Genomic DNA, 16,101 nt, shown 5'->3' with positions numbered 1-16,101 from the left:
AACAAGAAAAAAAATACAACCAAAAAAAGCAATAAAAAAGTGCATCTGTTGCAAATATTATCCTTGTCTCTTTTTGACTCTTGTTTTGCAGAGTTTAAAACAGCAATTTTTCCTCTTCCTTTTTTCCTCAGAGTGCAGCTTCAGTCATTCGTTTCTTCTTTAGTTTCTGAAAAAACCCCAGATTCGTAAGAAAATGTGACACAAAATACTGTGAATTTTTCAAATGTTTTACATCTCGAAATCAGATACGCACCCCCCACAAAGACATCCTTTCAAAGAATATTTATGGCATATGACACCTTTCAACAATTCTAGAGTAAGGTAATTCTGTTTCCAAGACAGAAGCCTGAGAATCCAAACAGAAAACCCTCCCTTCCTCTTCTCCCTTCTTGGTGAAGTTTCACCTTGAAGAGAAGTGTCCATGCCTCTGGAAGTCTTAGAAACAATCAGTTCTGTGTAGCCATACAGCTCACAACAAATGATGTCTGAGAAAATACAGAACTTTACCACCTATTTTAGTGACTTTTCTGTCACCATTTCAAAAAACAGATGGATCTAAGAACTAGGTATAAGATAGGTGTAGCATCATGGGAACTGGCTCAGGCAGCAGCTCACAAAAAATATTTGCCAGAGTTTTCATCCTACATTCAGGGGAGCTACTGCTGTCTTGGAACTCTTTCCCCTCCTCTTTCTCCAAGAAAACATTTAGCTGATTACCAACAACAGTCTCTCCTTTCTTGCTGCTGCTCTCTAAGTCCTCTTTTTCAGCGAGTGCTGCCAACTCTGGCTCTGTTTGGTAGCTCTGGTTGGAACTTTGCTCTGGTGGTGTCACTCCCTTTTGTCTTCCAGTCTCTGGCATGGATTCCATTACTGTTCCATTGGGCACTTGAAGGAGATATGGCTCTGTGAAGTATTGCCCTCCTGCCACACTAGAAAAAGGCATTTGGGAATGCAGCTGATTGGAGAAAGGAGCTCCCTGCATGTAGAAATCACTCCAGGGCACAGCTGGATAGGCAGGGATATCTGCTGAGGAAAAAGCCACCAAGAAAAGAAGAATAATGAAAATAATGCCTATGCACAAGATGTGTGCGTTGTGCTTTACTCAGCGCAAACACAGCACTGCCGTGCAGCAGACACCACACACACAGAGCAAGGATCACTTTGCTCTCTACGCTGCAGTGTATTTAACCAAAACATGGTTCTTAGGAAGAAAAGCTTATGAAGTTCATAGCATTGTTATAATCTAAAAAAAAATCCATGCCACTCAGCACTGATCCTGAGTGTATGTGATGATAGTAGACACCCCCTCCATTTTTTTTTCCCAGTCCCATTTTCCAAATTAGCTCTGCCAGGCATAAGATGGATACTTAATCTTCACTTTCATTTATAAAAGCTGTAAACCAGCAATATTTTTTAATTAATATCCATAATTCAACTAAGCTGCTCACTTGCTTATGTGCTGATGTAAGACTCACAGGTGTGTCTGCACTGATAGACTGCCCTGCACTTTGGGAATCCTGGAACCTTTTCAGAAAGAAATTCTTCCCTTGTGAACTCCTCTGGAACTCAGAGGAGTTGTGGCTGCCTCATTCCTGGAAGTGTTCAAGGCCAGGTTGGATTTGGCTCTGAGCAGCCTGGGATAGTGGAAGGTGTCCCTGTCCATAGCAGAGGGTTGGAACTGGATGAGCTTTAAGGTCCCTTCCAAACCAAGCCATTCCAGGATTCTATGATTCTGTGAACTTGGTCATCCCCACTGCATAACAGAAAAGCCATTCACTGTTGATTGTGCTCTGGACAAAAGTATGGAGTAAGAGAATATCAACTCTGCCTCTGTTCCTTCGACAACCTTCCAACTTCACCAGCTTGCACCTTTAGAAACCCCTTGATGCTCATACAACATGCCCCACACACTTGGGCATCAAGCTAGAAACACATTTAATTTGATGCACTTTGGGGCACAGCCCTCTTATTATTTCTGGCACTTCAGACTGAAAAACCACAGAAAATAATAATTATACCTTGGAAATAGAGCAGGCAAGCAGGGCCACGTGTGTTAGATAGTATGGGTGCTGCCAACCTGTCTTGAACAATGTCAGCACTGAAGAGTGGGGACAGGAGCCAGCTTGCAGCCTGATGTGAGTCAGACTGAGTCAGACTTGCCTCCCTGACAAGGTCCACAGAACTGGTACAAAAACAGCAGCAGTATCTGTGGGCTAAAACTCTTTGTTCTCTCACGTCATAAGACAAGGGATGGAACTTTTGGAGCATGACCTTAATTTAATAAACCTGTCAGTCCAAATGAATTAACTACAACAGTTTGTCATTTGATTATACTTGGGCCTGAATAACTTCAAAATACAAAGCCCTAACACAAAACAAGGAGATCAACAATGCCATTTCTACCTAGGAGGTTTTTTTTTCAGAAAACTATGCTGGACTGCCTTCATCTCAGTGCTGTTGCAAATTCAAGTCAGAGGAAGAATCTGTGTCCATACTCTGTTGGCTCCTGTCTCTCTCTTATTTTGCACTACCCTAATATACATAACATGATCTCAAACTGGTTTCTGCAGAAGCCAAACAGAGAAGGCTGTTGGCTCCAACTACCTCCAACTATCCCATCTGCTGTAGCACCTTTTCCACTTTGCACCCTTGACTCTCACCACATGCAACAAAGGGATGTTTGTGTACACAACAGGACACTCCTGAAAAACTAAAGTTACTCTCCAGTGCAGCCAAAACTTCTGCACTGTATGACACATTCACCTTTTATGCTCTTCCTGACATGTGCAGTCTGGGTAGTAACTTTTGATTCAAATGAACACGTTACTCAGCACTTAAAGAAAAAAAAAAACAACAAGCATACAAGGAAATTAAGTGAGAAAAAGATGGCACATCTATAGATTTGTGCAGGCATGTGGACCATTCCTTCTTTCTGTCACAGTCATCAGTGAACCCACTGATCATGCTGAATGTTTCAGGGTATTATTTAGTAACTCCAGAGGAGCGGGATGCCAAAATAGTTCAGAAATTTACCTGAATTGTCACTTGGCTGCTGTGGCATGACTCCCCCCATGTGGTTTTGTACATAGCCTTGTGTGTCTCCATAGGTTATGGCTCCACTGTTGCCAGGTAAGTCAGGGAAAGCTGGATGGGACTCCAGGGGTGTTGGAGGAGGAAAGTGGTCACTGGAGAACATATTGCTGGCCAGGTGACCTTGGTGACACAACTGGGAGAGCTGATAGATTCCCTCCTGGCTGCTGTACTGAGAGTAGGTGGCCTCCAGGTTGTCTGCAGGCTCCAGCTGCTCCGGATAAGGGCAGGAAACTGGTGAACTGAAGCTGCAGAAGCAAGGAGAGAGGCAACCCAGAGATTAAAGGAGGGTCAACAGCTACATCAACCTATCCAATTAACAACTTTTTTATTGCCAACCCTTCCTCCCAAATGCCAGGCACAGGACAAGGGCAACAAAAGCCACTTGATCGAAGTGCTTTCACAGCAGGGTCCCTGAACAATGGGAATCAGTGGGTATTATCTTCCCACTCTCCAAAGCACCCCCAAAGCTTGAACACCCTCACTTTCACTTGACAGGCATGCAATTCTGAGAGCACTCTGAGTACAGGTAGCACCTGTCTCATAGTAGGCATCCTGTCCTATTATGCACTCTATACAGCTTTCCATACTCCCTTTAAAGGATATCGTCACATCTGCCTCTCACTTTTCATTAATGCTCCCACCTAATTCCTCATCCCCCGTCCCACGTTCACCCTCCCGAGGCTTCTCCCAGGGGCTGCTTTTTTCATCTCTCTCAAAGACACTCTCATCTGCCCCTACCCTTGATTCTGGACGCTGTAAGAGAAGGCTTCCCTGGAGCCATTTGCCTGACGGGCCAAGTTGCACTCACTGCTGGGCGTGTCCAGCATCAGGGGAACAATGTGGCTGTGGGGGTCAAAGGCCAGGCTGAGCGACAGGCTGGCCCTGCGGATGGGAGGAGGGCTGGGAAGATTAGGAAAGCACTCCACACCGCTGGTATTGAAGAGCAGCTGCGGCAGCACCTTGCTCTGCGCTTGCGCTTCACAGGGTGCCACCATTCCTGCCACCGAGGAGGCTGTGAATAAAACAGACTGTCACACTGGGAATCTGCAGGAGCAAGCAGAGGGAATGACAAGAGGAGCAGGACAGAAAAGCAAGATGCCAGTGAAAGAGTGGACGTTATTGATGGGAATAAAAGTAAATTAGTACTAGCACTGCTGTTGAGAAGCAAAAGGGAGTAGTAGCAAGCTCTCTGGAACACAGAATGATGTTTATTGGTTAAATAAAATTACCTTTGTGATTTCAGTCTCTGCATACTATCTTTATCCAGCTCTCAAGAAGGCAGCCAAATGAAGCAAAGTACTTTTTGGAAAAGAGCCAGGAACAATCCCCCAGTCATCTTCCATTTCTACTGTCCTCTGGGAGGAGTGTGCTGCACAGATCACCCTTTAGAAAAAATGAACTGTGCTTTGAAAGAAACAAAGCTGTGCCTTTACAAATCCACTGTCTAGGCTGTTTTGAAACACATTTTCACTCCCGGTTTGGCCCCCGATGAGTCACGCCAAAAACAAAAATTAAAAAAGTAGAAATGGCAGCTGAAGGTCCTTGGGAAAAAGAAGATGGGAGATGGGAAACACCTTTTGGTTGGCAGAATCTTGTTCAGTGACCTGTCTCCTCAGTGACTGCTGGAAAAGAGAGAGGAACAGTCTCCTACAGAACAGCCTGTGTGGAAAGACACAACAGAGGAAACTGAAGATCAGAATCAGGTATGCTGGTGATCCAGAGTAGCAATTATACTCGAAGCTCAAGAAGCTTGGGCATGGTGCAAGAAAATGAGTTTCTCTCTTATTATGGCAATTAGCAAATGGTTTCTCTCTTCACAAATGCAGTCATCACGTGTGCAGGAAGCTGCAATGATTTCTCCAGTCTAGCTAGGCTGAACCAGCCCAAGGATGAGGAAGAGAAGAGAAAATATCACCAGCTGCTCAAGTGAAGCTCTCCCACACATGGCAAAGCTTTCATGGAAAGTCTCAGCTGCACTTCACCCCTGCAGGCATAGAGAGTAACATCAAATGCACTCCACCAGGTGTGACTCAAAAGGCCTTAAACACAAACCTAAACATAAAGATGCCACAACAAGTATTAGCAGCCTTTAGAGAATTTTGGAACGCATGTCCAGAGAGCTGATTAGGAGTTTCCACTTCAACATCTTGCAACTTTTCATCAGCAGTTTCTCAGACTGCCCAGTGTGCTGGGCAGTTTTGTGCCTCTCATTGCACCTTCCCACATTCTGGTTTTTTTCCATCTCTCTGCAGCCATGGAGAGAAGGAATCAAATGTTTCAATGAAAACTTTTCAAGTTTTCAATAGCCCTGATTTTGGGCTCAGTCAGAAAACTGAAGCAAAATCTAGGATGGCATCTCTAAAGCATTCACATGCCCAGGCAGTTCTCAGTCGTTTATTTTTTCTGTTTGACCACACTATTTATCCATGCCAGGCAGCATCTCGGATGTACCTGTTGCATTCCTGGGGTTTGGCTTAGTTTCATTTCATTTCAGAAATGAAACTGAAGATCTCTTTTGATTTTTTTTAAACCCTTCTTTAGCACTGGTTGCCCTGACCACTGTGCCTCAGAATGTTCACACAAACATTATGGAACAGCAGCCACGGGGGGCACAACTTACCTGAAAAGCAGTCTATATCCAGATAAAGCTCCAGTTCAGTAATGACAGCTGTTCTGCAGATGGCCCTGCTCTTCCTCAGGATGAACACAACCAGCCCAGGAAATCACTTCTAAACCCACTTCCATACCTACTAAGAATAATTTAATTTTTAAAAAATATTTGCAACACTTAGTGCAGGTAATCTTTGTGGATCATGGCAATAGGATCCTCAGGCAGTGAGACTGTGAGACAGCACCCTCGATCTCCAAAGAGCTGGTTCAGCCTTTTCTAAAGTTTCCTCTGCTTCTCTGTCCTTTCAAAAAGACACTGACATTTTGCCTTCTAAATAAAGTCACAAATGCAGTAAGAAGAAACAATTCCCAGAGAAGTCATATCTGCTGAATCTGACATATCTACAGAAGCTTCCAGAGTTGTTCCATGAAGAATTCTGACCCCTGGTTTGACAACGCTTACATTGTACAATTCTGTGGCTCTTCCTGATGCTGATGTAGAGAGAGAGAGAGAACCTCAGAAAGCTTTCCAGTGAACATGGGAATGTAACAGTAGGACTTTTATTTCTTGCTTCCATTACTTCTGGGTTCTCAGTCCATGAGACAACCTTGGGAATTTTTGGAGACCAATTTAATCATTTACACCTTCAGATCTCTGAACCAGTCCTGGCACTACACTTGACTTAACTCTAGAATGGTTATTCTGTTTGCAGCCTTTACTGGAACATCAAGGGCCATCACAAAGCTTTTGACAGACTCACCCTTGTCTTGAAATTATAAGAAAAGAAATTTTTTCAAAATTTGTTTGAAAGCCAGAGTCGTATTAAGTCAAGTAATTGGACCTTGTAATTATTCACTGTTCTTTGACAGGCCATATCCAGCTTCATTTGCTTTCATTGCTCCCAAGATTTCCATTACAATCCCATCTCTGCCAGTGAATTTAATCACCTTGCTATTTGCTTAATAGAGTAACCTGCACAGGCTGGGCTCCTGACAGGTGTCTCAGCAAGGCAAACATGAAACAAAGGATTTCCTGCAAAAGCACCAGTGGGACAGAAAAATCTCCTCCCACAAAAATCTCTCTACCAGAGGTACAGAAAGGAACTTTTCTTTCTAATGGGTTAACTCTAAAGAAAACATAAGCCAATTAATCACAGATACATATGTATCAGCAAGAAATCTCAGAAGACCAAGCTTCAAATAATTGCCAGCGTCTAAAAATGCAGCTATTAATTTCAATCATGCTGTCTAGCAAAAGTGAAAAAAAAACACCAACAAAACATTTCTAAGATCAAAGCAAGCTCAAAATTGAAGTTTTGAGTCACAAAAGGCTCTTATGGCAAGTAGTGTGGCTACTATATCCAAATCAGAAGCCGTAACTGCCAGCAAGGTAACACACTCCTTAAATACAACTCACTGACATGTGAAATTAGCTTGTTTGGGGAACTGGTAAAAACAGTGAGACATTAAAAAAAAACCACCAAACCCACGCACCAACAGTCAGAACTACTGGATAGAGCAAGGAAAAACAATGGAAATTGCAGCACTGAACACTCTGCAAAGGTCTCATGCACTTAAGTAATTTTCTTGTCCTGGTGAAAGTGGTTAAAAAGGAAAGCACCTGAATAGCCACTCCAGCAGGCCACACTCTGTGGGCCCAACTGCACCACAACACAGAAATCACAGAGGCTTTTGCTGAAACCATCCATGAGCTGTTTCCACAAGGGACGCCATTAAGCAATTGGTTTTGCCTTGTAAATTGATAACCTTTTTCATTCATCTGTTTCCTCTTTTGTTTTGCTCCTGTTAATTTGGATTTTATCCTATCCAAGTTTTGTCTCCTTCATTTTCTGAGATACCCTAATAAAGAAAAGGGGCAGTCCATGGATGGCCCTATTTCTAGGCAAGCTCTTTTTTTCTGAACAAGGATGCTGAATGGATTCAAGTCACATTGGCTTTCATTTTCCTTCTGTTTCATTTTTTGTTTTCATTTTTAAAGAGAAGAAGTCTGACTTTGCAATGGTAATCAACAACAAAAAAGTGAGTTTTGTTTCCCATAGCTGTGTTATCCTGCACCTAGTAAGGCAAAACTGCAACTGGAGCTTTCCAGGTGTTTGTGCCACGCAGATCTCTCTTCTACAAGGATTCTCTACAAGTAATATCAGTCTTTTCTCTCAGAGAGGACACTTGCCCTTTTTCTTCCTTACACATTGCACCAAGAATTCAGATGGGACCTTTCTTTTCTATCAGAAAGAATTGCTTGTGTTTTCCACATGGAGAGCTGGATCCCAGTGCGCAGATTCCCCAGAAGGAAATGGATCAATGCAAGCTGAGGACAAGATCATGTCCCTGAATTAAACTTTATTTCTCTGACAGACATTATCTAACAGGGCAAATAGCTTCATGCTGAGAGACAGTAGGTTTAGGTTGGATATTAGAAGGAAACTCTTCCCTGTGAGGCCCTGGCACAGGCTGCCCAGAGCAGCTGTGGCTGCGCCATCCCTGGCAGTGTTCCAGGCCAGGTTGGATGGGGCTCTGAGCAACCTGGGATAGTGGAAGGTGTCGCTGCCCATGGCAGGAGAGATGGAATGAGATGATATTTAAGGTCTCTTCCAACCCAAACCATTCTCTCATTCCCTGATATTCTCTCCTGACTAAACAGTGTGTCAGCAGAGGTACTTTAGGAACCGGGAGAGGTTCCTAAAGCATAAAAATCACATTTGGTTTGTTTCCTTTAAACAAACTGTTTCACAAAACAATTGGTTTCTATCCAATTAAATACAGGGCTCAACAGACTTCACCACTTCATCACTCTGAAAGCAGTGAATTACTCAAACATTTTGACCATATACTCAAACATTTTGACCTCTGTTGCAAGAAGTGGAAAAACTGGAACTGACTGAATAACAGTTAAAAAGGTCATTGGATTGAGTAAAAGAGTCGTTGCCTTGGGACGATGGCAGGTAAATTTAAATGACAGAAGTACTAGACTAGGTTATAAAGCAAGTATTTCAATTACATACTTTTAGCAACACAGGAAGCATTCTAAGTTTACAGTTGATTTCCACCACACCAAAATACCTTTAAGGTAAAAGCACTATTAAAAAATTTGAGTAATTCTTAGAAAATGAGTTGCAGGAACTGGCCTTAATACTTACAATTAAATACTGATATATTTAGAATACAACGAGGGGAAAGACATAATGGCATGACATTCCAAAGAATTAATTATAGTGGGAAGCAGGAAAACACACACAGCAGTACCATATGTCAGCATATCTACTGCTTGGGATATCCATCCCTAAGGAAGTGGCGGAGTCCTCATCACTTTTGTATTGTGCCAACTTGGAAACACAAATATATCTAGGAAATGCTTTAGGGAGCACTCCTGACTCTAGGGAATGCTCTTGGACTGCACACATCAATAAACAATTAGACAAATCCTCTCTCTTTCGTTGCCATCAATCTTTTAACAGAGATCGGGTAGAAAACTGGTTGAACAGCACACCCCACTGACTTAAAACTCCATTGCAACAGTGATTAAATTCATCCCTCAGCTTTGGAACTCAGCTACTCTCACTCCCTCAAGGTCTCGCACAAAATGGAAACCTGCCCTGCCTGGAGAAGCCAAGGAAGCCCCTTAGGATGTTTTAAGGTGTGGTGTAGCTGATGGAGCCTTCACAACAACAACAGTTCACAGAGTTCCCCTTCCTTATGCAGCTCACGTGGCTCAGGCTGTAACCAGAATGTTTCCATCTAAACCACAATATGGGGAGTGCGTATCTGCCATGGAGAACATCAGAACCAGAACAACACTCCCCTCATCCTTTACAGCAGCAGGACCAGGGTCAAACACCTGTTATAGAAGAATGCCCTGCTCACTTATGCTTATGAAGTCCTACTCAGAATTCCTTGCTGCCTTGTGCTAGGACAGAAACAAGGACCGCAAATTTGCCTCACAGAGGGACCACCATGCTGGTAGATAACTGGTTGAGACTCAATCAGCAGTGAGCTGCCATACCTGCAGTCACAGAATCATTGGAAGAGACCTTAAGGACCACCTCATTCCTCCCCCCCTGCCATGGGCAGGGACACCTTCCACTATCTCAGGTTGCTCAGAGCCCCATTCAACCTAGCCTTGGACACTGCCAGTGATGTGGCATCCACAGCTACTCTGTGCCAGTGCCTCACCACCCTCACAGGAAAGAATTTCTTCCTATTATCTAACCTAAATTTCCCCTCTTTCAGTTTGAAGCCATTCCCTCTTGTCCCACCACTACAGTGTCTGATGAAAAGTCCCTCTGCAGCTTCTCTGTAGGCCCCTTCAAAAACTAGAAGGCTCCTCTGAGGTCTCCACAAAACTTTTTCTCCTTCAGGCAGAACAGCCCCAACTTTCTCAGCCTGTGGAGTGACGTGGTGCTGCTTTTTGCACTGATGGCATAAGGCTCTGACATGGCCTTTCCTAAAGCCTTTGGGAACCTCCCAGCTCCACCAGCTAATGCTGCAGCTGTGCAAAACACACATTCTGGTCAGGGTCTCACCTGAGGCAGAGGTGGGTGATGGAGGGTGTGTGCTGAGCAGGCTGGAGGAGTTCCCAGCTCCAGGGTCTCCTCCCAGCACACCAGGCTGGTCTCCAGCAGTGTCAGTCAATGGAGGCACAGGCAGAGGAGGTGCCCTGCAGCAGACACAGAGGACAAGGCAGGGCATTATGACCAGTCGTGCACTCCTCTATCTGACAAGGGGCAGATCCTACATCACCAGCAGGTGCAAAGGGAAAGCACTGGCTGACTACAAGTGCAAGGAATGCTGTATCAAAAGTCTTTGGGGAAGCAGCCCCAAGTCACTTGAATAGGAGAGGCAGCAGAAACAGTGCAATGGAGTAATGTGCACTCCAATCTTCCACTTTAATTTCTCCTCTTCCACTTAATTTTTCCTCTTTTCATTCTGTTTTCTTCATAAGAAGACACTCACTCCAGATTGCCATAAATACATCCCCATGGAGATTGATTTCTCCCCTCAAGCATTCACCATCCCTTGAAAGACCCTCTTAAATATTCCCTTTCCCCCTATTAATGTCCTCTGCTCACATATGAGAAGTGCTATCTTGGATTTCTTCAAAGAAATCTATGACTTTCTAAGACTGATGTAATCAAGCAGCATTTCCATCACCAAGTGAAAATCCATGGAAATGGAAAGTAGTGGTGGGAGAACCAGGTTAAAAGAATCCCCAAGCACACCCAAAGCACCTGGCTGATGCATTCACAGACAAACTAAAAATGAAGAGATGATTCCATAAACTTCTCCACCTCATCCCTTGCTCTTTACATGATTTCAGCCAGAGCAATTTCAATTGTTTTATTTCAAAATTAATTTGATTAATCTGTGTTACAGGTTAATTAAAAGGACTTTTAAGAGGGTTCATCACAATTTGCCCAGAAATCTGACAGGCTACTTAGATCCAACTCAATGCTCAGCTGTTCACTGTTAAAAGGTGAAGGGGAAATGGCAGAAGAAAATATTTAATTGCTTAGGTATCAGTTGTGGAGAAATGAGAAAACAGAGTAAGTTCCTTACCCATAGCCCTCTGATCCAAAGGGGACAGACAGAGCTGATGATACTGGGTATTTTCTGTTGCCTTTTATACTCAACTTCTGCAATTTCCGCCACTTTGCCCTGCGATTCTGAAACCAGACCTGAAAAATGGGAAGAAAGGAATGAATTCAGGGAAGAAACCATCTACAAATGGGAACTCTGACAATATCCCAGTCCCTGCCCATCCCTTTTCTGCACAGAACCCACAGGCAGCACTGTCCCCCAGCAGACATTACCAGGATACGCCGTGGTGTCACACCAACCACAGCTGCAATCTCTCTCCTCTTCTCATTGTCAGGATAGTGGTCTTCCTGGAACATCTTCTCCAACTCTTCTAGCTGCTCTAGAAATGATGCATTGTCCAAAGAGAGAGAGAGATGGGAAGTATGTGACAAGAAAATAAGAAAAACAAAATTAAAAAGAGAGGGAAACAAAAACAAAAAAAAAAGAGAACATTTTTACTATACTAGAAATACATGAGTAACAAACGATTTTTTAAAAATAAACCACAAAAATAAACAAAAATCTTCGGTTGTTTCAAAAGCAAAGAGCATTGCTAGTGATGCTTCAAATGAAAGACACTCAGCAACCTTTATTAGTGGAAGTCTTCACACACTTAATGGTGTGGAGTGCAGTGTGATACTAGTTAGAGCAGATCTGCACGGGGAAGGGAACACCAAGTGCCACTGGCACTGCCAATGTCACTGTGTGCCCTGGGATCTACCTGCACTATAGAAGGTGCGGGGTTTCTTCTTGACAGGTAAGGATTTTTTTCCCTTGGCCACATCACAGCTGCCTCTAGACTCCACGACTGAAGAGCCCTTGTAGGAATTCTGAGCTGCAGTGCTGGTTGGAGCACCTGTGGATTGGTGAGGGGCCAGGCCGATCTCCTCCTGCCTGCAGGCAGCTCCAGCCACTCCACTGGATGCTTGCGTAGTTTTTTCCTTCTTTGCCTCCTTTTCAGTCCCAGCAGGGCAGTAACTGTCAGAGTGTTCTTGTGACCCTGACTGATCTGTGGGCTCCTGTGCTAATCCAACCTTCGTGTCACCGCAGAAATCCAATGGTTGCTCACAAGCCAAGGCAAAGTTGTGCTGGCCATCAAGGCCAACAGAGCCTTTGGAAGACAACCCAGTTGCCTGCAGGGTGCTGCATGCCCCATCTTCTTCCACCTTCTTTACAGAGCTATTCCTGTCTTCTATTCCGAAGTTATCCTCAACTATTTCTTGTCTGACTGTGCCTGGGAATGCAGGTAGCACACTACTCCCTGCACCAAGGCCACCAACAGCATCAGCATCCACCACAAGGTGCTCTGTATTCAGCAGCATGTTCTCCTTCTCATCCTGGCACTCTGCAAGGCAAAAATGAGGGAAAAAAACCCCAAACCCCACCCCACATGCCCATTGCCTAAGCTGGATGTGGCTGTATCGGGAGTTTCAGTTATGGGGGAAGGAAAAGCCCACACAACAAAACCCAACAAGAACCAGAGAGCTGAAATAAAGACAGGTGCTGGCAGGAAAGCAACAGCAAAGAACCTGATACGGTCAATATATGGAGATATTCAAACGTGTGATGAGAAAAGACTAATTTTAAAAGCAAACTGTAAACTACAGAAGAGGGTAATTCCAGACACAGAGAATAAAGGGAAGCTTGCACATTACAAATATAGTAGTGGGAAAACAGCCTCAGGGGTAATACAGGTCTCTGGAATAAGCAACAGAACAAAAACCTGACAAGATCCTGCCACCTTATTAAAATGAGCAGAAGAAAGAAGCAAAATTCTGGTCTGCTGTGTCAGCAGGGATTACCTGACAAATCTCATCACTTTTTTACTTTTATAGAGTTCTATCATACCAAAGCTGGCCAAGCAAAAAACCATTAATTGTACAAACTTCTAACAACTGCCTTAAATTACTTCTCTGAAGCTTCAGCCACACTTCTGAATAGCAGACTTACGGGATAGAGAGTGAAATAGGGGGATAAGGACAAAATTAGGTACAGAAGTCCAACTAAGTTTAACAAAAACCACATACTGTGTTACAATAAGACAGACTAAATAGTAGAAGACAGGTCAGAAAGAACACAGCAAAAGAAATAATTAAAATAGGCAACAGAATAATACAGAAGCCTTATACTTTCCCAGCTGGCACATACATTTCCAAATAAAAAGTTCAAAAAATCTCACAAGTGGCTCAGAATGTGTGAGTCTGCATGATTTCTGCTACTTATTTTTTTTTTTAAAGTGATGGTTTCGTAAGAATGGGAAGTAGAATAATAAACCCAAACCCATGTATTCGCCTTTGTCTGGAGAGAAGAAAGTTTGAGCAGACTGTTGGCAGCATTTCAATAGCACATGACAACAGATAAACTTGATAGTTTAATTTTTTGGCGAAAAATATAAAAATAATTTCATTTCACTGTGCTCTGCTTTTGATATATATTAGTGCAATGCCAAAATAAAATATTTGCTTCTGCCTCAATGTCTCTTTCTGAAACAACTGTTAATCAAGGAGGAGCCCCACAATTCCAAGCAGACCAGAGAAACTTCACAGAAGTATGAGGGAATGGCAGGCTGCTCCAAGAGCACCTCATTTGCTTTTTATAGGATTAAGTGAACCAAATTAGTTGCAGGGGAGAGAAACAGAAGCAGGAAACTATGCAGCTATAATAATTAGCTCTTGTTAAGCAGCAACAAGTTTCCACTGCAGTTAAATGAGATTAAATATCCTGATGGGGAGGGTCAAGAATTGAATGAGGAAGAAGATGTCTCTGGTCTATATAACTCCTTTTTCCACCATCCTCCTGGTTGCATCTGAGCTTATCTCACTCATTATATGAAAAAAAAAGAGTATGTGCCCATTATTTGAGCAGGGTTTTTACTTGTTTCTACATAAACCCCTGTATGTGTTTACCGCACAAGTGTCCAAGTCTTATGTGGGTACCTTGTATCTGTAGAAGAAATGGATACCTGGGAATTTAATATTCTTTACAGAAACAGTCCTCCAAGTGAAAGTAAACTGCTGTGTTTTATTTCTAGAACAGATAGCAAAAATCTCACAACCATTTGGGACTGCCAAAGAAAAGAGATTAAATGAAAACCAAGTTTGGAGAGAAAGATGGGCCTTCCTGGTAAAAAAGGGAGTTGAAAACCACTCCCTTCTCCCCTCTGTTCAGAGACCAGACTGAACATCACTTTGTCCCACTTTTAGAAAAACAGAATGTTAACTAGAAGGGATTTTAACGAGTGGGAACATCAGGAATAGGTAGTCTAGAACACCTGGTGTACTTGCAGCAAGTCAAGTCCCCTTTTCCATCTCACAGCCACCTCCTTAGACATTCCTCGGAAAAAGCCAAGCACTTGAACCGCAAGGTTTTTAGGGTTGTTTGGGGCATTTGGTACAACGCCACCTGAACAGACACACAGCAGGCGAAAAGGAACAGCCTCAGAGGTCCCTCCACACACGGAGGGACAAAACTGGACAGCGGGGGAAGGTGCAAATGAGAAACCCCGAGGCAGCGGGAGCCGCCCGGTGTGACACAAAGGAAAGACCCCCTGCCCCTGGCCAGGTGCTTTTACAAGCAGGAGCCACGAGTGCCGGAGAATCCACCATTCCCAGCCGCGAGGCCCAGGACATGGAAGGCTAATGAGTGCCCAGATAATATCGCTGAGGAGCGATTATCCTCCCCTGGGGTTGCTCATTAGGCTCATTGCCGGGTGCCTCCCCCCAGTCATTAAGTCGAGCCAGCATCACTCATCCCCCCTGCCCTCATCCGCACCCTTACCACAGCCCATTCCAAGCCCTCCAGCCGCCCGCTGCTCCGGCTGCTGCTCCTCGCCCGCCCCGTCCATGGCGGCTCCGTGGCGGGCCCGCTCCGGCCCGGCCCGGTTAATGCCCCGCCCGGCGGCCCGTGCCGCCCGGCGCCGGCCGCCTCATCAAGGGCACCTGGGCACAGCGCGGGAGGCCGCCCTGCCCCTCACCCCCACCACGGGAACCACGCTGGGCCCCTGGCCTCCACACGGAGGGAACGGGACTGTTCCAGCCTCGGTGAAGAATGCTCCTCGTGAGGAGCTGGCCAATGATGTCGTTCTGTGCACCTTGGTGTTTCAAAACTCGCCACCTATGAATGAGGGGAACCTCCTTGTCAGGACTGCTAGACCCGGTCTGGGCTCCTCAGTACGAGGATCAAGGAGCTACTGGAGAGGGTCCAGCGAAAGGAAACAAAGATGATGTGGGGTCTGGAATGTTACAAGGAGAGACTGCAGGGTCAGGGTCTGTTCTGGCTGCGGAAGACTGAGAGGGGATCTTGTAATCCATGTAAATAATCTTTAATGGGTGGCATGAGGATGGTGCCCGACTCTTTTCACTGGTGGCCAGCAACAGAGCAAGGAGCAATAGCCATGAACTAAAGCACAAAAAGTTTAATCTCAATATGAGGAAGACCTTTTTTTTCCATAGAGAATGGCAGAGCCCTGGAATAGCTGTCTAGGGAGGGAATGGAGTCTCCCTCTCTGGGGACATTCCAAACTCATCTGGACATGTTCCTGTGTCACATGCTCTGGATGACCCTGACTAGACCATCTCTAGATGTGCCTCCCAGCCCTAAGAATTCTGTGATTCTGTTCTTTTCCTGTGGCCTGGCAGGAACGCATTTGTTTAGGTGTCCAGCAGCTTCTGGTTCTTCAGCAGCTGGAGGCTGCAAGGAACAAATGGCACTTCCTGACTTATGGGCGCTGTAATTTGTGTCCTTTCAATGCTTAACAATTCTTACTAAAAAGAAGGCTCCTAAGAGAGCAGCACCAGGCATTGC

General features: G+C 44.5%; 1 protein-coding gene across 1 annotated transcript; it reads right to left on the bottom strand.

Annotated features, from left to right (window-relative positions):
• Nucleotides 1-562: 562 nt before the first annotated feature.
• NOBOX (NOBOX oogenesis homeobox) lies at nt 563-15,142 on the bottom strand. Its single transcript, XM_041460360.1, has 8 exons — nt 15,076-15,142; nt 12,020-12,643; nt 11,532-11,638; nt 11,278-11,396; nt 10,245-10,378; nt 3,832-4,105; nt 3,034-3,338; nt 563-1,026 (listed from the first exon to the last, which is right to left on the bottom strand). The coding sequence occupies exons 1-8, from the start codon at nt 15,140-15,142 to the stop codon at nt 563-565; spliced, it is 2,094 nt and encodes a 697-aa protein (XP_041316294.1).
• Nucleotides 15,143-16,101: the final 959 nt, after the last annotated feature.

Source organism: Pyrgilauda ruficollis, unplaced genomic scaffold (assembly GCF_017590135.1).
Source record: "Pyrgilauda ruficollis isolate IOZ18807 unplaced genomic scaffold, ASM1759013v1 scaffold142, whole genome shotgun sequence".
In the NCBI taxonomy this organism is placed as follows: domain Eukaryota; kingdom Metazoa; phylum Chordata; class Aves; order Passeriformes; family Passeridae; genus Pyrgilauda; species Pyrgilauda ruficollis.
This window is presented reverse-complemented; position numbering and strand designations above follow the sequence as displayed.

What these genes read in the sequence shown, in the direction of transcription:
- NOBOX (XM_041460360.1), bottom strand. Translation starts at nt 15,142, where the DNA reads ATGGACGGGGCGGGCGAGGAGCAGCAGCCGGAGCAGCGGGCGGCTGGA. An exon ending in TGACACCACGGCGTATCCTG is followed by an intron (nt 11,397 to 11,531) that starts GTAATGTCTGCT and finishes CCCATTTTTCAG; the next exon opens with GTCTGGTTTCAGAATCGCAG. An exon ending in TACAGCGTCCAGAATCAAGG is followed by an intron (nt 3,339 to 3,831) that starts GTAGGGGCAGAT and finishes TTGCTTCTGCAG; the next exon opens with CTTCAGTTCACCAGTTTCCT.